This window comes from Schistocerca gregaria, chromosome X, assembly GCF_023897955.1.
Source record: "Schistocerca gregaria isolate iqSchGreg1 chromosome X, iqSchGreg1.2, whole genome shotgun sequence".
NCBI lineage: Eukaryota > Metazoa > Arthropoda > Insecta > Orthoptera > Acrididae > Schistocerca > Schistocerca gregaria.
Window position 1 is genome coordinate 783,022,015 of NC_064931.1, and position 21,261 is coordinate 783,043,275.

The following is a 21,261-nucleotide window of genomic DNA, read 5'->3' on the forward strand; positions in this document are numbered from 1 at the left end:
GATCAACAAGCTAGGAACACTATACGTTACATTTATTATTTGTGGGTAGCCTAACGGTGGAAAAGTAGTTGGGCAGTAAGGGATTTTGAAATGAGTGAGAGTACCAGATATTTATTTGCTCTTAATAACTGACATAATTCACATAAAATTAGTACACAGAAAAGTTCACTAAAAGCTCAAATGAAGTTTAAAAAATAAGGGTAACACTGTGAGGAGATGCCAAATTATATGGAAAACTGTGCAGTGAAAACGCAACAAGATCTCATCTGGGCAGCAGGCGAATTCAGATTTAACAAGTCAAAAGTGGGCCACAAATTGTAACCAATTAAACGACAGATGTGGTGTGGCAAAGTATGTAAGTAGCGAGCCGCTCAGAATATGGATCCCCAAAAATCAGCTAGTGTGCACCTATCAGCACCAGGTATGACTGGAAAGCAAATGACCCAGAATCTTCGTTGAAAACCCTCAGTTACTTACTTTCCGAAGAAACTCTCCATGGAGGGGACGACTCAGTGTTGTTGCCAACGTGATGAGCAAGAATGTCACTTACTTTACGAAAAAAAAACAATAAAACAGGGGAACTCAGCATAAACTTCCCTCTCTTGGCGCAGAAAGCACTCATTAACTAAATCAAAGTGGGTACACATTTGGATCAGTGTCCTCCTCAATTAGTCAGCCTCTTTGCTCCACGCATAGTGGTGGGATCAAGTCATTTAATTAGATACACCAAAAATTTGGAGCGAAATCAGCCAACATTCCTACACTGGTCGAGCAGCGCTACGGAATCTTGTCCTTAGATTTACGTACAAAAAAGGCGGAAATGTATTTCTCATGTATTCTCTGGGGATAGCAGAGGGCCGGCCGCTGTGGCCGAGCGGTTCTAGGCGCTTCAGTGTGAAACCGCGCTCCTGCTACGGTCGAAGGTTCGAATCCTGCCTTGGGCATGGATGTGTGTCATGTCCTTAGGTTAATTAGGTTTAGGTAGTTCTAAGTCTAGGGGACTGATGCCCTCAGATGTTAAGTCCCATAATGCTTAGAGCCATTTGATCCATTTTTTCATAACAGCCCTGAGCGAGGGAAGGTACCGGCTCCGTCAACAAAAGCATGGAGATGGCCGGAGCTCAACTTCAGAGAAAAATGCCCAGCTCCCCGGCGACGCTCGTCCCTCCTAACGAAGCTCACTGACCGCCTCCTGCCGACAAACGGGAACTGAGATCACAAGTGAGTAGTACAACAATATCAGAAATTGAGTCAGCCTTGATGCAAAACACCTTGTTATTTGTTTGCTTACTTATTTTCCCAAACTAGTTTCGGCGTCAAATATCACCATTATCAGTGAGTTTTTTTAAATGGTTAAAATGACTTTGAGCACTACGGACTTAACATCTGAGGTCATCAGTCCCCTAGAACTTAGAACTACTTAAACCTAACTAACATAAGGACATTACACACGTCCATGCCCGAGGCAGGATTCGTACCAGCGACCGTAGCGGTCGCGCGGTTACGGACTGAAGCGCCTAGAACCGCTCGGCCACAACGGCTGACGGTTTTTTTTATTTTATTTATTGTGAGTTATGACATATTTTTATGAATTATTCTCGCTGTTTGCGTCATATTTTCTGTGCTTTTTTCTGTTTCCTGCTTAGAGAAATCACAGAAAACCTAAATCAGGATGGCCGAACGTGGGATTGAACAGTCGTCCTCCCGAATGCGAGTCCAGGGTGCTAACCACTGCACCACCTCGGTCGGTAACTAGTTTGCGAAAATAAATAAGTAAACAAATAAGGTGTTTTGCAGCAAGGCGGACTCAATTTTCTGATATTGTTGTTTTTGTATGCAATCACGGACCAAATGGAAGAGTTCCATTATAAAGTTAGTGAGTAGTAAGTAGTTGTGAGCTTCTGTTATGTCACCGAATGGTGGCGTCTGTTACGTGTATACATTGCAAAAACGAGTAGGTAAGGAAAATTATTTACAGTTCCTATCGTTCCCAAGTTTTCAAAAATAAATTAATAATATTTGTATACTAAATTGTTCCCAAAAAGAATGGATTGTTTTTACGTAGGTCTAATATGAAAATTAATAGACACAAATTTTTCTTCGGAGGCACAGCTCAGTTACAACATTATGTTGCACAGAGCTGCACTTCTTTGAAAGTAAGGTTACTTCTGTGGCTTAAAATTTGGCGATACCCAGTGTCAATTGACGCCTGTATTCTGCTGGCTGCCACGGCGTTAACAAAATGTTCATGTGAGCAGTCCCTTTGTGGGTCAGCACGTGCCGTGATCGCTGACCTGCGCTGTCCCTAGGGGAGGGAAGCCGTCCGCTCTACCTGCTGGGTAAGCCTCTTCTCCAGTCTGCCCGCAGCCCATCTGCTTCTGAAACAGTCAGTAGCATTAAATTAGCCAATTCTGTAACTGTGCACAACACTACAATGGTATATGATAGTCTTAACATGAAATCTTCCTCATGAATGAACCTTTAGAACGAATGTCTATGTGTAACCGTGAAAAATTTAATAAAAGGACTTTAGCTTTTATCTCATCATTAATTTACTCCATCAGCAATCAAGGCAAAGGAATACATGGTTTCCACAGATAAATATAAGTGTACATCTAGCGCAGAGAACGTCATATAAGTAAATTTAACTGACCAAAAACTCTTAGGTTTAAAATTCTTGCGGTGCTCTCCCACAGATCTGTCCATGTGATGATCTTAGTGAGATGTATGCAACACATGGGAAGTTCTGAAAGACTGGCGTAGTCCAAATTAAAAAACGTTCTTGCCATACATGCGAGTGAAGGTACAAAAATGGAACACATTAAATTAAAACTCCCAACGCATATAATTCTGACGTCTGACACAACATCTAAACGATTTGGCAAGTACCCCATGGCACAACTTGTAGCTGGCGGTAGGCCAAAAACTTCCTTATATCGCCTGCAGTATGTTCTGTAACTACGCAGAACATAAAATCCATAAATACTTCCCATGTCACACACATAATGTCGCCTCTAGAGACAAAAACAAACCGCCACACGCTTCAAAACTGTAATACATGTGGTAGAGACTAATGGTTTTTCACAAAGAAAAATTTCAAAACTCAAAGCAATATAAACTTGTTTCATTCAACATATGGAAAAGACGTCAAAAGAAAGTGAAGCGAGGAACTGTAAAATTAAATATAATTTTAGAGGAACGATACATCAAATTTTATTACTTTACGTATTTCTATCCTAATCCTCCTGAAAGAGAACAAAATCACGTTTCGTCCGAATTCGATGGCGGTTCTCGTTGATTGTAGGTACACTTCATTATGTAGACCATTTCAAAAACAGGCATCACTCTCATGGAATACGGAATTACCACGCCATAGACTTGTGAAACAGGCAAACGTGGGTATACAGACACTCACGTTCAACAAAAAACGATCCGCGAGCTGCCTCTGTTACCAATGCTCTACGCACAGTTCTACACCTAACTTTTCGCCAAGAAGGACACATTTACATTCATACTGTAGCAACGACAAGTCTCCAAAGAAAAATTACGTAACATCTTACAACTTAGCACGAACAAGAACTTATGGGTAAGGAGCACATAACCAAGCAAACTATATAAGGAACACAAGTTACACAACGCAAACTAAAACAACCCTACCGTAAAAAAGCTTTCAGCCCACCATACAGTGAGAATAACTTGTGTAATTTATACTTCACTTTGCAGGAGAGGAGGTGGTTTCCCATTAGTATCTTGTGACGTTCTGACCTGGGTTTAATTCCTCCTGTGCTGTTGCAGTGCTGTTTTCCTGATGTTGGTAACTTCCTCCGCAGTCACCTGTCGATGCCTAGCTGGCTGCTAAGGCGGAAACGCAACCACTTCTCTGATTCTGTTCTCTGCTTCCTAATTCATTAACGCTTTGGTTGGTAGCTTCTTAGTTGACTCGAGAAGGGCCTGATTCGTCAGTAACTCGAAATATTTGATACAGTCATTCGAGAGGTCACGCTTTACGTTGCACTAGATGGGAGAAAGCTTTCCCAACTCTCTCATAATTCTCTCTTCTTGGTTCTCCTGGGGGTAATACGCGAAGTGTAAATACGTCCATAATATTCCCTTCAACGCCTTAGAAATGAACTGTTCCCTGCTGTCTGAAAGCATGTGTTTTACGTGCACAACCACACCTAGGAAGTCTTTGACAAATAAAGTAGAAACAGAGCTCCCAGTAGTCATCGTTAGTGGTGTCAGTGTGACGTATTTCGCCACTAACTCTACGCCTACGAGGATGTAGCAGTGAGCGGCTTTTGTCTTCACAATCGGGCCCCGGAGGTTGACAGCCACGCACTCACGTAATTTCCTAGGGGTAATAGGGGAAAAGGGAACAGCTTGCGTTGTGGAAAAAAGTTTTGCCATTTGGCACTTCACGCAAACTGCCAGTACCGTCCTCACCCTCTGGTCTATACTCATAAAGTACATCGATTCTTTAAGTTTGCTAGAGCCCTTCCCTGGACCGAAATACGCATAGTTCAGGTGTGTGTACCAAATCAGCTTATTGATCAGCTCCTTGGGCAGACATAACAACCATCATAATACTTTTTGATTCCTATGGCCAAACAACACGTGATTTCGTAGCACCTAAAACTGTCTCAACACCGAAAAATCCTTATACCTTGTCTTTTCTTTCATCTAACGTACAGCTGCATCTCTGTGTTATTCCCGTCCTATATTTTGCAGGGAGTCACCGATGGATTTCTCATATGGCACGTCTTTCAAGAGCGGCACATTATACCTTTTCTCGAAACTTCCTGGCAGATTAAAGCAGTATGCCGGAACCCCTCCTCACAGCTTTACTCCCATCAGTGCCTCGTCTCCTACCTTCCAAACTTCACAGAAGCTCTCCTACGAAACTTGCAGAACTTGTATTCTTGGTAGAAAGGATACTGCGAAGACATGGCTTTGCCACAGCCTATGGGTTGTTTCCCGAATGAAGTTTTCACTCCGCAGCGGAGTATTCGCTGATATGGAACTTCCTGGCAGATTAAAACTTTGTGCCGGACCGAGACTCAAGCTCAAAACTGAGTAGCTCAGATGGTAGAGCACTTGCCCGCCAAAGACAAAAGTCCTGAGTTCGAGTCTCGGTCCGGCACACAGTTTTAATCTACCACGAAGTTTCATCTCAGGGCTCACTCCACTGCAGAGTGAAAATTTCATTCTGGAAACACTCCACAGACTGTGGCAAAGCCATATCTCCGCAATATCCTTTCTTCCAGGAGTGCTAGATCTGCAAGTTCCGCAGGAGAGTTTAAAAGGTAGGAGACGAGGTACTGGTGGAAGTAAAGCTGTGACGACATGGATGTTGCTTAGGTGGCTCTTGCCTGCTAAGGGCTAAAGTTCGGTCCGGCACACAGTTTTTATCCCGCCAGGAAGTTTCATATCAGCGTACACTCCGCTGCAGAGTGAAAATTTCATTCTGGATACCTTTTCTCACTTATTTTCTCCTTCGTGCAATGAGTTAAGCCAAATGTTGAACGTGATGCTGCATCCACAGTGATGTCGACCTTGTCAGGAATGTGCTTAGTTTGCAATGCAAACCCATTAAGATAGTCATTTATGCTTGAGTTTTTCTGGCATCAAAAATTCCGCAGCTTTGGAGTCTGAGCACACAATTGGTGGTTAATCCATACAAAAAGTACAGAAATTTCTGAAACGCGTAGACAGTGGCTAAAACCTAAGACCTCCAAATCGGTAACAGAATAGTCATGTTCACTCTTGCTTAGTACATGGCTGCCGAATGAGATTGTTCTCTGTTCCTTTATTTCGTTCATGTCCACCTCCTGAAATACCTCCACTCTAGTCCCAGTTTTGCTTCAGTCTGAAGAAATACAAAATGAAAGGCCCAAATCAGGGTAGGCTAGAATGGGTCCATTTGCTAAAGCTCGCTTCAGCTCTTTCAATTCTCTATTTGCCTCCTCACCGCAGATATAGGGTGCCTTTTTTCCTCTCCAGTATTGCCTTTAATTTTCTGTCATCGGGACAGATTCCGTCCCGAGAAATCAGGAGTCCCAGAAAAGCAGCCTCCTTCTTTCCGAAACTCGATGTCTAAATTCAGAGCGAGTCGGGCTGCTTGCACCAACTACAGTAACTTCTGTGCACAGTTATTGAGCTCATCCCAGGACACCGTAGAAAACATCATATAGTCAATATACTTAGTGACGAATCTCTCAACTTCCTTACTGATTGCCGTGTCTAGGGCCGAAGGGAAAATTCATGAAGATGTTGACAAACCGAAAGGTAGCTTCTTAAACTGGTAACATCTATCGTAGCATAAATGTGGAGTGTACTGCCGGCAACTGGTGTCTAGTTTGACCTACCAAAAACTCGCCTGCAAACTGACTACCAAGAAGATACTTTTCTGTGGTGACCTGGTATGATCATTCATTGCAGGAGGCGATGTACGATTTTGTATCGTGGTCTTCTTTCGAAAACCAATTTATTTGCCAAGATCGCTATGTTAACACAATTATTGGCTTATTGGTTTCCATAGTATGTATTGGTGTCCTCATAGCTACAAAAGGAAAATATGTCGAGGTTACAGGCCTACACTCAATGTATATAAACTTAATAGGGAATACGCAACAGCTCAATCAGAAAAATTACATACCTATTAAACCGGGCAGTGGTAGTTACATCATACAATGTTTACACCACTGTGTCACATGCGGACTATACATAATGCTGTAAAATAAATTTTCACAAAATTCTACCCATATGGACTGATACAATCCAAAGCCAAGCACATGAAAATGAATACCTCTAATAACTAAAAATTTGTAGCTAAAAACACACCATGAAAAAGTCGAGGCATTACAATGACATGCCAAGTGTTCTATATGATAAAGTATGTACACCTTTGAGCAAGCACAGCGCGAACAAGACCGATAAATACCACATCTTGCCGCTTCGTGGTATAAAGCTATGTCGGTTTCGACAAAGTAACTGATGACAGGATTCGGAGTATAACGGAAGCTAGCGCTGGGAGGTACCACCAGATTGTCGGCCTGTACTGCCTGACGTCACTTACAACTAATGTAACACTCTCACACATTTGTTTAGCATTGGAAGCAACAGAAGAAATGTAACATCAAAGTAGAGCACGCCAAGTAATCAAAAAGGCCAATTTTACATAAATTCTATATAAAAGAGACAGTATGCTGTAAACTGTCATGCATGGCTGCCTACACCATCATATAAAAATAAGACAATTTGTGACGTAAAGATGACATAATATGTTCCATACATTAGCAGTTTTATGGCATGCAGTATATGTATAGAATTAGTTTTAGAGGAAACCTACATAGTGAATATTTACAGAATTATTCAATAGGATTTTACCTTATTGGTCGGTTTCGCTCCAAGCGAAGGATGACAATTAACAATTATGTAATAGGAAACTGTAAAAGCGCCCCCACACAATGTAGGACAGTAATATAAAACGCAGTTCATGTATAAAACATTTTTACTAAAATATGTACCAGTATAAAACTACATACAAAATACACCTTTTATTCTTTGCATTTTTCTATCTCCACATCAACGTGCCATCACTGTATGAGTAAAATCGCAGCTGGTTTATAACTATTTGACAACATTGTTGAAAGAACATAGTAAGACTATTTATGGGAGAAGTTAAAATAGGTTCCACTTATCAGCCGATCACGTTTTATAGTAGCAGTGATACCTTATTGTCAGATCCTACGTCAGTCAGCATGAACAGCAAAATCCTTATATTATATTTAATATTCGTTATCTATCTATGACTTACTCTTGGGTCTATGAATTAACCATGGGTGTGAAGTGTTTTAAATATTTTGAAAGACGAATGACGATTTGTAAGTAACCATAAAAAAGTTCCATTTCCTGCGTAATACCGAATTTAAAATTATTTTTTTGAAATAAAAACACGTGACTACACTATATTTTTCCCCTTCCTCGAGAGGTACGGGGGAGAGGAAAGGGGGGGCGAGCTCCCCTTACTCCCCAGTATATACGCCCTTTCCGCTAATACTCTTACGAAGATAACACGGGAAGTGCCATAACCGTATTTCCCAAAAGTCAGTGGAAGAGGAAACAAAATAAGCTGACACGCTTCTCGGTTTATCCATGCATACTCGACCGTTACTGAGAAAACGGCCGACAATATTTTTGACATAATTTAAATATCCTTTTGTTGCCCATAAGCGTAGCCCACTTGGCATCATAGTGACTAGGGTAGAAGCCTCTAACTTTTGCGTCCAGTGTTCGAAATCCGATTATTGTTTTTATTTTTTTATTTATCTACCCATGTTCGCAGAAGTTACTACACAAATGTTTCTTATCAAGTTAGAGGATACAGGGGTGTTATATTAATTGTAAAATTACAAATTAGGTTTCATAATAAGTGTCATTTATTTATTATATAATGCCCTGAAGAACCAAATAAACTAGTACACCTGCCTAATGGACTCGACTAATGTCTGAAGTAGTGCTGGAGGGAACTGACAACATGAATCCTGCAGGGTTGTCCATAAATTCGTAAGAGTACGGGGCGGTGGAGATCTCTTCCGAACATCACATTGTAAGACATTGGGGACATTTGGGGTGTCGCATTATCCTGCTGGAATTGCCCAAGTCCGGCGGAATGCACAACAGACATGAATTGATGCATTTAATCAGCCAGGATTCTTATGTACGTGTCACCTGTCAGAGTCGTATCCAGACGTATCAGGGGTCCCGTATCACTCCAACTGCACACGCCCCACACCAATACAGAGCCTCCGCCATCTTGAACAGGCCCCTGCTAACATGTAGGGTCCATGGATTCATGAGGTTGTGTCCATACCCGTACACATCCATCCGCTCGATACAATTTGAAACGAGACTCGTCCGACTAGGCAGTTTGTTTCCAGTCATCAACAGTCCAACGTTGGTGCTGACGGGCCAAGGCGAGGCGTAAAGCTTTGTCGTGCAGTTATCAAGAATACACGAGTGCCCCTTCGGCTTCGAAAGCCCATATCGATGATGTTTCGCCGAATGGTTCGCACGCTGACACTTGTTGATGGCCCATCACTGAAATCTGCAGCAATCTGCGGAAGGGTTGCACTTCTGTCACGTTGAACGATTCTCTTCGGTCGTCGTTGCTCCCGTTCTTGCAGGATCTTTCTCCGGACGCAGCGATCTTGCAGATTTGATGTTTTACCGTATTCCTTATATTCACGGTAGACTCGTGAAATAATCGTACGGGAAAATCCCCTCTTCATCGATACCTCGGAGATGCTGTGTTCCATCGCTCGTGCGCCGACTACAACACCATGTTCAAACCCATTTAAATCTTGATAACCTGCCATTGTAGCAGCAGTAACCGATGTAACAACGGTGCCAGACACATGTTGTCTTATGTAGGCGTTGCCGACTGCAGCACCGTATTCTGCCAGGTTACACATCCCTGTATTTAAATACGCACGCCTATAGCAGTTTCTTTGGTGCTTCATTGTATTTGATAATTTTAACAGAAAGAGAAAGTATATGTAAGGTGTAGTGATGGAAAGAGATGGGTATTATTCGAATAGATGTCTATCTGGATAATTATTGACATATGTACATCATTGAAACAAATTCATTCGGCAATAAAGCATCTGTAAGTTAAATAACCAATAACGTATAATGACACTTTATTTCTTTTGTTTACGTCTCTTACAGAATTAGTATTTGTTCCCTTGGCTCAGCGCGGTTCTTGTTTTATATATAATTTATTTATGGTTTGTCGAGAAATGTCTCTTTGTATCTCAGCGTATTACGTTGCAGACTACAAAGCTTAGGTTTAATGTTCGAGCCCCGGTTGGTCTTACGATTTTGTCTGTTCTTATCGCTTCTTTCACCTATAACAACGATAATAACCCCAAGTCATGCTGTAGCGTATTTCGGAGTATGTGTTGAAATGTAGGTCCCCTCTTACTAGTTGTATCTGTTCAGTGTTGGGGGGAGTCAAGAGCGCAACACTATGCTTAATAGGGCACTGCCATGCTGAAACCATCCTTAGCTGATCTACAGCGTGACAAATTAAACATGAAATTGCTTATAGACGGACGACCTCAGCAGTCTGGGCTGTAACGCACTAGGCAGCAGCAATGTTAAGCAGCCAATTTAGTCAGCCAGCTGACGGTAAGTCATGACCCGTCAGCCGAGCGAGATGGACGTGGAATATGTTATGCCTTTTTTTCTCATAACAAACGTATTTTGCTATAGTTATAAAATTATTTTTTCGTCGTTTTACTTGCTTTATGTTCTGTGGATTACGATTTCACTTACACAGATGTTGGAGCATATGGAAAATATACTGACTCATCTATTTTTATGAAAACAGTTTTGCATGAAAATCTCGTTAGTAAACATTTACGAATATCGGAGAAATGCTGTATATCAAACAACGGAGTGCTGATGCCGTGCGTCATTGTCGGGGACGACGTATTTGGTATATCTGAAACTTTAATGCGTCGTTATGGAGAAATCATTTTAACAAACAATAAAAGAACCTTTAAATGCGACTGTCTCGGAGTAGGCGCTTTATAGAATACACTCTGGCAAGTAAATGGAGAACGGAGATTTTTTTCACGTCCAATGGACGTTCGAGATTAATTTGCAATTGCCGTAATAAATGTATGCTGTGTCTTACAAAATAACGTGCCAGAAAGAGATGGCTATAAATTTGGAGACATATTGTACTGCACGTCGCCTCAGAACTAGAAATTTGCCCAAGTCCTGCAAGTTGTCGAAAGTCATCATGAAATTTATTTCAGGATGCAAGGAAGGTCTGGTTGCTTCGGCAAGGGCACAGACTCTGAAGGCGATCACATAAGTTTTCCGCGAAACAGCCTGCTCGCAACTGGCACTGCAGAGCCACGAAATAACAGCGGCACAGTGGGTGGGCTACACTGCACGTCATTGTTTTACTGGCTGCCGCAGAGAGCCTGCCTAGTGCTTTTATAGCCCTTATAGTACTACAGACTCAGCTACCTTCAACTGTCTCTGCACCTGCCCATGCGTTTCCCCTTCCCACTACTGACATAACGCAAGAGCTCTACGTAAGCAGCCAACGATGAGAATGCAGCCGAAAAAAATTCTCAACCTTCGTAACCTTTCTTAGATTCCTAACACTGCCGGATATTCGTGTCTTCTTAGAGTAATTACGCAATCCGTTGTTGTAGTACTACAAAATGAGTGAATCAAGCAAGAACTCAGTGGTTGCTAACGATTAACATCACCAGACTTTTAATCGAAAGACCGCTAAAACGTTTATGGAATGCTGCTGAACGTCCAGGGTCATCCAAAATGTTTTAGTATTAACTCTGAGTGAGCTTGCCTTTAGAATATGGAATAGTTTTTCGATTCGATGTCCGTCTATGCATTTACGTAGATCTTTGAGATTCAAAAATTTCGGAAGAGAACACTGGTTTCGAGTATATAAAAGAGTTCGTAAAATTGCAGCACACTTACAACTTGTGTCTCGTAGAAGTGTCAAGAGACAATTGGAAGACATTTTTCGCCTTTCTATACCAACTGCAATTGCTGCAACAGAGTCTTACCTACGATTTAAAAACAAGTAGTTCATCTCTATGGCCATCGATGACTAAGGGAAGCTTACAACAAACTTCAGACATATAACAGCCAAAGAAATGTCAGAGAAATCGGGTCACGAGTTTCGAATGACATTACGACGTAAAAATATTTTATTTGGAATGTGATATGAGAAGTGAAGTTAAACTGGAACCACAACAAATTATTTGTCAAAAACGACAGCGAAATTGATAATTTCTCAATTTTTGCTGAAGAAGATTATGAGCTGAAGTCATACATTGGATTCATGATTAAAGACGAATTTAGGAGTGAATTGTATGTGTAGAACGTATTTTCTTTAGTGTATCAGCAGTAAATCTCCGTAACTTAAATAAAGTTTTCGATGAGATGTTTCAAAATTAGAGTTGTTCTTAAAACTAATTGAAAACAAACGAAAAGTACATTCGTTTAATAAATGACAAAGAATCGGAGATATAAATGCAACTAGATTTCAAACTTATTTATTTTTCTTCACACTTTTTATTCACAGATTACGAATAAGTGTTTTTGTTCGTGTAAGTGAATAATATTTCGAATAATATTTGTTATTCACAAATAACGAATAGGAATTTATATCTATATTCGTTATTCGTCATTTGCATAAATTTCGACCAACTCTGGTGATACGCGAAGCGCATTGCGCATGCTCGCACTGCAAATTTGCAGCCTATGTGGGAGGAAGTGCTGGCGCGTGAAATCGTGGCTCACGTGGCTATGCCAGCCACGTGTACATGCGCTCACGCGGTTGTGATTAGTATCGGTCATCTTCGGCAACTTCCACCAACGTTAACGAAGCGTATTATCGCTCTCACTCGCACGCCACTGGCAAGGGTGGGTCAAGCAGATACGCCACGCTGTTCCAGGGTTCTACGCTCACTAGCAGTGCTGTAGTTATCTGTAGGGCGCACCAATAATTAAAACGATGTGCATGCTCAACTGAGTAGAGAGGATTACGTTTAGCATCAAATCATAATCTCAGTCGCAAAGGAAGTATTTAGCTGCATGAACTCTAATCACTAACGAGTTGTCATATAGTAATTAATCGTTGCCTTCCAGTGGTTGTCAGAAACAAAGAACTTTACAAGTTTAAATTCATACCCTATTATTCAGCTGTAAACTCATATTTGTACATTATTTATTAATTGATGTTCATTTGTTAAAACTGCAAGGAGCCAGTTCTTAGTCATTTCACTTTCTAGAGCCCACGGAGCCCAGATAGACCTATAATTAATTGAGCTTGTCTCATGTGTATTTTGTATATTTGCAGAGCCTAAGAGCGGCAATATTTTACTACTTGTTCAATTTTTCAGACCAGAGAGCCGTAACACTAAGATGTCATTTGTGTTGTTAGTTGTTTTATAAAACAATGGTTATTACGTTAATTTTATTTCTGTATGTCTAATATTCCCATCCCCCCATGAACCATGGACCTTGCCGTTGGTGGGGACGCTTGCGTGCCTCAGCCATACAGATAGCCGTACCGTAGGTGCAACCACAACGGAGGGGTATCTGTTGAGAGGCCAGACAAATGTGTGGTTCCTGAAGAGGGGCAGCAGCCTTTTCAGTAGTTGCAGGGGCAACAGTCTGGATGATTGACTGATCTGGCCTTGTAACACTAACCAAAACGGCCTTGCTGTGCTGGTACTGCGAACGGCTGAAAGCAAGGGGAAACTACAGCCGTAATTTTTCCCGAGGGTCATGCAGCTTTACTGTACGGATAAATGATGATGGAGTCCTCTTGGGTAAAATATTCCGGAGGTAAAATAGTCCCCCATTCGGATCTCTGAGCGGGGACTACTTATGAGGACGTTGTTATCAGGAGGATCCGTTCTACGGATCGGAGCGTGGAATGTCAGATCCCTTAATCGGGAAAGTAGGTTAGAAAATTTAAAAAGGGATATGGATAGGTTAAAGTTACATATAGTAGGAAATAGTGATGTTCGCTCGCAGGAGAAACAAGACTTCTGGTCAGGTGAATACAGGGTTATAAATACAAAATCAAATAGGGGTAATCCAGGAGTAGGTTTAATAATGAATAAAAAATAGGAATGCGGGTAGGCTACTAAAAACAGCATAGTGACCGCATTATTGTGGCCAAGATAGATACGAAGCCCATGCCTACCACAGTAGTACAAGTTTATATGCCAACTATCTCCGCAGATGACGAAGAAATTGATGAAATGTATGATGAGATAAAAGAAATTATTCAGATAGTGAAGGGAGACGAAAGTTTAAGTCATGGATGACTGGAACTGGGCAGTAGGAAAAGGAAGAGAAGGAAACGTAGTAGGTGAATATGCATTGGGGGGAAGGAGTCAAAGAGGAAGCCGCCTGGTAGAATTTTGCACAGAGCATAACTTAATCATAGCTAACACTTGGTACAAAAGTAATAAAGGATGGTGGTATACATCGAAGAAGCCTGGAGTACTTGAAGGTATCAGATAGATTATATAATGGTAAGACAGAGATTCATGAACCAGGTTTTAAATTGTAAGACATTTCCAGGGGCAGATGTGGACTTTGACCACACTGTATTGGTTATGAACTGTAGATTAAAACTAAAGAAACTGCAAAAAAGGTGGTAAATTAAGGAGATGGGATTTGGATGAACTGACAGAACCAGAGGTTGTAGAGAGCTTCAGGGAGAGCATTAGGGAACGATTGACAAGAGTGGGGTAAAGAAATACAGTAGAAGAAGAGTGGGTAGCTTTTAGGGACGAAATAGTGAAGGTAGGAGAGGATCAAGTAGGTAAAAAGACGAGGGCTAACAGAAATCCTTGGGTAACAGCAGAGATATTGGATTTAATTGATGAAAGGAGAAAATACAAAGATAAAGTAAATGAAGCAGGCAAAAAAGAATAGAAACTTCTCAAAAATGAGATCGACAGGAAGTGCAAAATGGTTAAGCAGGGATGGCTAGAGGACAAATGTAAGGATGTAGATCTCGCATATCATTAGGGGTAAGATAGATACTGCCTACAGAAAAATTAAAGAGATCTTTGGAGAAAAGAGAACGAGTTGCATGAATATCAAGAGCAAAGAAGGGAAAGCAGAAAGGTAGAAGGAGTATATAGAGGGTCCATACAAGGGCGATGTTTTTGAAGACAATATTATAGAAATGGAAAAGAATATAGATGATGATGAAATAGGTGATATGATACTCCGTGAAGAGTTTGATAAGCCACGGCTGCAAAATACTAATACGAATTCTTTACAGACGAATGGAAATACTGGTAGAAGCCGACCTCGGGGAAGATCAATTTGGATTCCGTAGAGATGTTGGAACACGTGAGGCAATACTGACCCTACGACTTATCTTAGAAAATAGGTTAAGGAAAGGTAAACCTACGTTTCTAGCATTTGTAGACTTACAGAAAGCTTTTGACAATGTTGACTGGAATACTCTCTTCCAAATTCTGAAGGTGGCAGGGGTAAAACAAAGGGAGCGAAAGGCTATTTACAATTTGTACAGAAACCAGATGGCAGTTAGAAGAGTCGAGGGGCATGAAAGGGAAGCAGTGGTTGGTGAGGGAGTGAGACAGGGTTGTAGCCTATCCCCGATGTTATTCAATCTGTATATTGAGCAAGCAGTAAAGGAAACAAAAGAAAAATTCGGATTAGGAATTAAAATCCATGGATAAGAAATAAAAACTTTGAGGTTCACCGATGACATTGTAATTCTGTCAGAAACGGCAAAGGACTTGGAAGATCAGTTGAACGGAATGGATAGTGTCTTGAAAGGAGGATATAAGATGAACATCAACAAAAGCAAAACAAGGATAATGGAATGTAGTCGAATAAAGTCGGGTGATGCTGAGGGAATTAGATTAGGAAATGAGAGGCTTAAAGTAGTAAATGACTTTTGCTATTTGGGGAGCAAAATAACTGATTATGGTTGAAGTAGAGAGGATATAAAATGTAGACTGGCAATGGCAAGGAAAGCGTTTCTGGAGAAGAGAAATTTGTTATCACCGAGTATAGACTTAAGTGTCAGGAAGTCGTTTCTGAAAGTATTTGTATGTAGTGTAGCCATGTATGGAAGTGAAACGTGGACGATAATAGTTTTAGTAAAATTAATCGGTATGTGTGTGTAGTATTGTATGATCTGGTGTTTTTTCTTTTATTATATGTATTACAAATAAATATGTTCTGGCACCAGCATATGAGCGTGAGTGTGTGTGTGAGTGTGAGTGTGAGTAACTATGTTTGCGTATTTTCATGATGTCAACTTGACACCACGTTTACCTTTGCCACAACAGCCGCGCGGGATTAGCCGAGCGCTCTAACGCGCTGCAGTCATGGATTGTGCGGCTGGTCCCGGCGGAGGTTCGAGTCCTCCCTCGGGCGTGGGAGTGTGTGTGTGTGTGTGTGTGTGTGTGTGTGTGTGTTTGTCCTTAGGATAATTTATGTTAAGTAGTGTGTCAGCTTAGGGACTGATGACCTTCGTAGTTAAGTCCCATATGATTTCACACACATTTGAACGTTTCTTTATTTCCATCCTGTAACGCCGGAAATGCATATCCTCCTATTTCCATCTATTCCTCTGCAAATTTTTTTCCTTATTTTGTTACCTAAAGATATAACATTTCTGTGTCTTTGTATATTGTAATTGTTTTACTATTTGTATATATATATATATATATATATATATATATATATATATATATATATATATATATATGCATTTATGTCGATTTATAACTGGTTTGTTTTGTGAATATTATTTGTATTTATACGCTGGGTCTGGCCTAGGGAAAACTATGCCATCGAACGAATACATCGATAGGTCGTGTGGAGAACCAAAGTGTGTAAGATCTGTGGTTGTGTGAACTCTGTCGCGTGGAGCGCGGGCAGAGGGGAGTCTGGCTGGAGTAGAGCAGTAGAGCAGGTGTGTTGTGTGGCGCTCCCGCGAGTTACCGTGTTTTCGGGGTTTGGCAGCATGTAATTGCGCTCGACTTGCTGTGATACTTTGACACTGTGTCGCGGACGGGAAGCATTAGCTGGCGCACATCAAGAGCCCGTTTCGCCTGGTGACCGTGTCGAGAAGAAGGCGCGCCAACATCCAGCTTCTGCAACAGCGACGGCCGACAACGAGTGACTGTCACCACCTCCTCGATCGACGGCTTCAAACCTTCAATCAATCAAGAAGGAAGACTGGAAGCACATAAAGTTTTATAACTGTATGGCAGACCTCAGATTTTAAAATTGTTGCATCACAAAATTACAGCAACTTAGCATGAACCTTTGTTGCTCATTGTCCCAATTGCATTACCAAGCAGGGTCCCTTCCTTTTCCGAAATGAACCCGTGTGTCGTTGAAATTCAGACGCCAGCATTCAAGTAATATCATTCCATTTCACTGCTTTAATTTCTAAGTTCAGTTAAGGTATTCATAGCTGGCTACAATATTTAGATTTCAAAAGCACAAACAAAAAGTGCGAGTTTTGTTAGCATATTTTGGCTTACCTGTGACTGCAGCTCAGCTTCGTACGTACTAAATTTTACTATTGTTTATTGTCCAGAATCATTTAATTCAAGTTCAAAGTTAAATCTCTTATTTCTAAATTGCGTAGATACAAGTAGCTTTTAAAATGATTGTTGAGGTAGCACAAGACTAACCTTATTTTACTGAATTTCGTAGTGGTTCAGAAACAAATCTCACTATTAATTTCAGTCACTAAATTAACTTTCAATTTTCCGGTTTTCTTAATTCTTTTGCTAAATTAAGTCAGAGTGTAGCGAAATTTATTACTTCTGACAAACTTGTTTCCACACAACACGAGTCAACCTTCAGTTGCCACGCTTTTAGTGCTAATTATATGTGCAATAACCTTTCATTTTCACTTATTATAGTAGTTGTCCATAAGACTGGCGACCGTAATTTTCCCCAAATCTCAAATATATAATTAACGCCAATTAATTGTTAACATGACGACCGCACATTTACTTGATTTATTAATTTTACCCTTTCTCAAAATTAATTCCCACCAATTTCTTTTGCATTTTTCCTTTCATTTATATGTAACCCTTTCCTCCCTCTTTACCAACAGATTAACTGCGTTGACGATTGCTTTTCCCAAATTTCCATTAGGTACACGTGGTTTAATTTTTCACTGTCATTAAGGTCGATAAGTGAGGGGGAGGTTACAACCCCATGGCAAGGAACTTATCAGTCGATGATCATGCAAAACAAAAATAAAAATGGTACTCATAGCCCAACAAAAATGTCGTTAATGAACTTCTGCTACAGATTAGTTGTTATATTGGCCGCTAGTTTCGTACTGTAGTTAGATTATTCCCTTCATTAATACATCCAAGTGAGATGCGACGACAGAAATTTCATGCTTAATGGCCACCGCTAGTAGTTTTCCTTCGATAAACCACATGAGCAAAAAACTTTCATAACTTTGTTAACTTCATGTTGTATACGATATAAACTCGAAGTGTGTCGTAACCATTAACAATATTTCACTAAACTCTTAAATTGTAAAGCAAGTATGCGAATTATAGCTGTGCGACGAACTTTTAAATGGTGCAAATGCTGTATCTTTGTACCGTTTTCATTAGCTTTTGAGATACGCAGTTTTCCTGTTATTTTTAGGTTCCCGCACCTCAATCAGTAAAAACGAGCACTTACCGGATCACTTTGTTGCCTGTCGGTCTGTCTGTCGGACTGTCGGTCTGTCAGCCTGTCTGTCTGTCAGCCTGTCTGTCTGTCAGCCTGCCTGTCTGTCAGCCTGTCTGTGTGTCAGCCTGTCTGTCTGTCAGTCAGCCTGTCTGTCTGTCGGCCTGTCGGCCTGTCCTGTCTGTCTGTCTGTCGGCCTGTCTGTCTGTCTGTCTGTCGGCCTGTCTGTCCGCCTGTCTGCCGGCCTGTCTGTCTGTCGGCTTGTCTGTCTGTCGGCCTGCCTGTCTGTCGGCCTGTCTGTCTGTCGGCCTGTCTGTCTGTCGGCCTGTCTGTTTGTCTGTCGGCCTGTATGTCTGTCGGCCTGGCCTGTCTGTCTGTCTGTCGGCCTGTCTGTCTGTCGGCCTGGCCTGTCTGTCTGTCTGTCGGCCTGTCTGTCTGTCTGTCTGTCGGCCTGTCTGTCTGTCTGTCTGTCGGCCTGTCTGTCCGCCTGTCTGTCCGCCTGTCTGTCCGTTTGTCTGTCCGCCTGTCTGTCCGCCTGTCTGTCCGCCTGTCTGTCCGCCTGTCTGTCCGCCTGTCTGTCCACCTGTCTGTCCGCCTGTCTGTCCGCCTGTCTGTCCGCCTGTCTGTCCGCCTGTCTGTCGGCCTGTCAGTCCGCCTGTCTGTCGGCCTGTCTGTCGGCCTGTCTGTCTGTCTGCCTGTCGGCCTGTCTGTCCGCCTGTCTGTCCGCCTGTCTGTCCGTTTGTCTGTCCGCCTGTCTGTCCGCCTGTCTGTCCGCCTGTCTGTCCGCCTGTCTGTCCGCCTGTCTGTCCGCCTGTCTGTCCGCCTGTCTGTCCGCCTGTCTGTCGGCCTGTCTGTCCGCCTGTCTGTCCGCCTGTCTGTCCGCCTGTCTGTCCGCCTGTCTGTCCGCCTGTCTGTCCGCCTGTCTGTCCGCCTGTCTGTCAGCCTGTCAGTCCGCCTGTCTGTCGGCCTGTCTGTCGGCCTGTCTGTCGGCCTGTCTGTCGGCCTGTCTGTCGGCCTGTCTGTCGGCCTGCCTGTCTGTCGGCCTGTCTGTCTGTCGGCCTGTCTGTCTGTCGGCCTGTCTGTCTGTCGGCCTGTCTGTCTGTCGGCCTGTCTGTCTGTCGGCCTGTCTGTCTGTCGGCCTGTCTGTCTGTCGGCCTGTCTGTCTGTCAGCCTGTCTGTCTGTCTGTCTGTCGGCCTGTCTGTCTGTCGGCCTGTCTGTCTGTCGGCCTGTCTGTCTGTCGGCCTGTCTGTCTGTCTGTCGGCCTGTCTGTCTGTCGGCCTGGCCTGTCTGTCTGTCTGTCTGTCGGCCTGTCTGTCTGTCTGTCTGTCGGCCTGTCTGTCCGCCTGTCTGTCCGCCTGTCTGTCGGCCTGTCTGTCCGCCTGTCTGTCCGCCTGTCTGTCTGCCTGTCTGTCCACCTGTCTGTCCGCCTGTCTGTCCGCCTGTCCGTCGGCCTGTCTGTCGGCCTGTCTGTCGGCCTGTCTGTCGGCCTGTCTGTCTGTCGGCCTGTCTGTCTGTCGGCCTGTCTGTCTGTCAGCCTGTCTGTCTGTCTGTCAGCCTGTCTGTCTGTCGGCCTGGCCTGTCTGTCTGTCTGTCGGCCTGTCTGTCTGTCGGCCTGGCCTGTCTGTCTGTCTGTCTGTCTGTCTGTCGGCCTGTGTGTCTGTCTGTCTGTCGGCCTGTCTGTCCGCCTGTCTGTCCGCCTGTCTGTCCGCCTGTCTGTCCGCCTGTCTGTCGGCCTGTCTGTCGGCCTGTCTGTCGGCCTGTCTTTCGGCCTGTCTGTCGGCCTGTCTGTCGGCCTGTCTGTCGGCCTGTCTGTCTGTCGGCCTGTCTGTCTGTCGGCCTGTCTGTCTGTCGGCCTGTCTGTCTGTCGGCCTGTCTGTCTGTCGGCCTGTCTGTCTGTCGGCCTGTCTGTCTGTCGGCCTGTCTGTCTGTCGGCCTGTCTGTCTGTCGGCCTGTCTGTCTGTCTGTCGGCCTGTCTGTCTGTCTGTCTGTCTGTCGGCCTGTCTGTCTGTCTGTCTGTCGGCCTGTCTGTCTGTCTGTCTGTCGGCCTGTCTGTCCGCCTGTCTGTCCATTTGTCTGCCTGCCTGTCTGTCCACCTGTCTGTCCGCCTGTCTGTCCGCCTGTCTGTCCGCCTGTCTGTCCGCCTGTCTGTCCGCCTGTCTGTCCGCCTGTCTGTCCGCCTGTCTGTCCGCCTGTCAGTCCGCCTGTCTGTCGGCCTGTCTGTCGGCCTGTCTGTCGGCCTGTCTGTCGGCCTGTCTGTCGGCCTGTCTGTCGGCCTGTCTGTCAGCCTGTCTGTCGGCCTGTCTGTCGGCCTGCCTGTCTGTCGGCCTGTCTGTCTGCCGGCCTGCCTGTCTGTCGCCCTGTCTGTCTGTCGGCCTGTCTGGCTGTCGGCCTGTCTGTCTGTCGGCCTGTCTGTCTGTCGGCCTGTCTGTCTGTCGGCCTGTCTGTCTGTCGGCCTGTCTGTCGGCCTGTCTGTCTGTCGGCCTGTCTGTCTGTCGGCCTGTCTGTCTGTCGGCCTGTCTGTCTGTCGGCCTGTCTGTCTGTCGGCCTGTCTGTCGGCCTGTCTGTCGGCCTGTCTGTCGGCCTGTCTGTCGGCCTGTCTGTCGGCCTGTCTGTCGGCCTGTCTGTCGGCCTGTCTGTCGGCCTGTCTGTCGGCCTGTCTGTCGGCCTGTCTGTCGGCCTGTCTGTCGGTCTGTCTGTCGGCCTGTCTGTCGGCCTGTCTGTCGGCCTGTCTGTCGGCCTGTCTGTCTGCCTGTCTGTCGGCCTGTCTGTCGGCCTGTCTGTCGGCCTATCTGTCGGCCTGTCTGTCTGTCGGCCTGTCTGTCTGTCGGCCTGTCTGTCTGTCGGCCTGTCTGTCTGTCGGCCTGTCTGTCTGTCGGCCTGTCTGTCTGTCGGCCTGTCTGTCTGTCGGCCTGTCTGTCGGCCTGTCTGTCGGCCTGTCTGTCGGCCTGTCTGTCGGCCTGTATGTCGGCCTGTCTGTCGGCCTGTCTGTCGGC

At 43.9% G+C, this 21,261-nt stretch overlaps 1 protein-coding gene across 1 annotated transcript in view; it reads right to left on the reverse strand.

Moving 5' to 3' along the window:
- Window positions 1-18,913: 18,913 nt before the first annotated feature.
- The window catches only part of LOC126298315 (zinc finger CCCH domain-containing protein 13-like), a 59,981-nt gene continuing 57,633 nt past the window's right edge, over window positions 18,914-21,261 (reverse strand). The window contains exon 3 of the mRNA XM_049989611.1: window positions 18,914-19,210. Within this exon, the coding sequence (XP_049845568.1) occupies window positions 18,914-19,210 (297 nt within the window). The remainder of the gene's footprint in view (window positions 19,211-21,261) is intronic.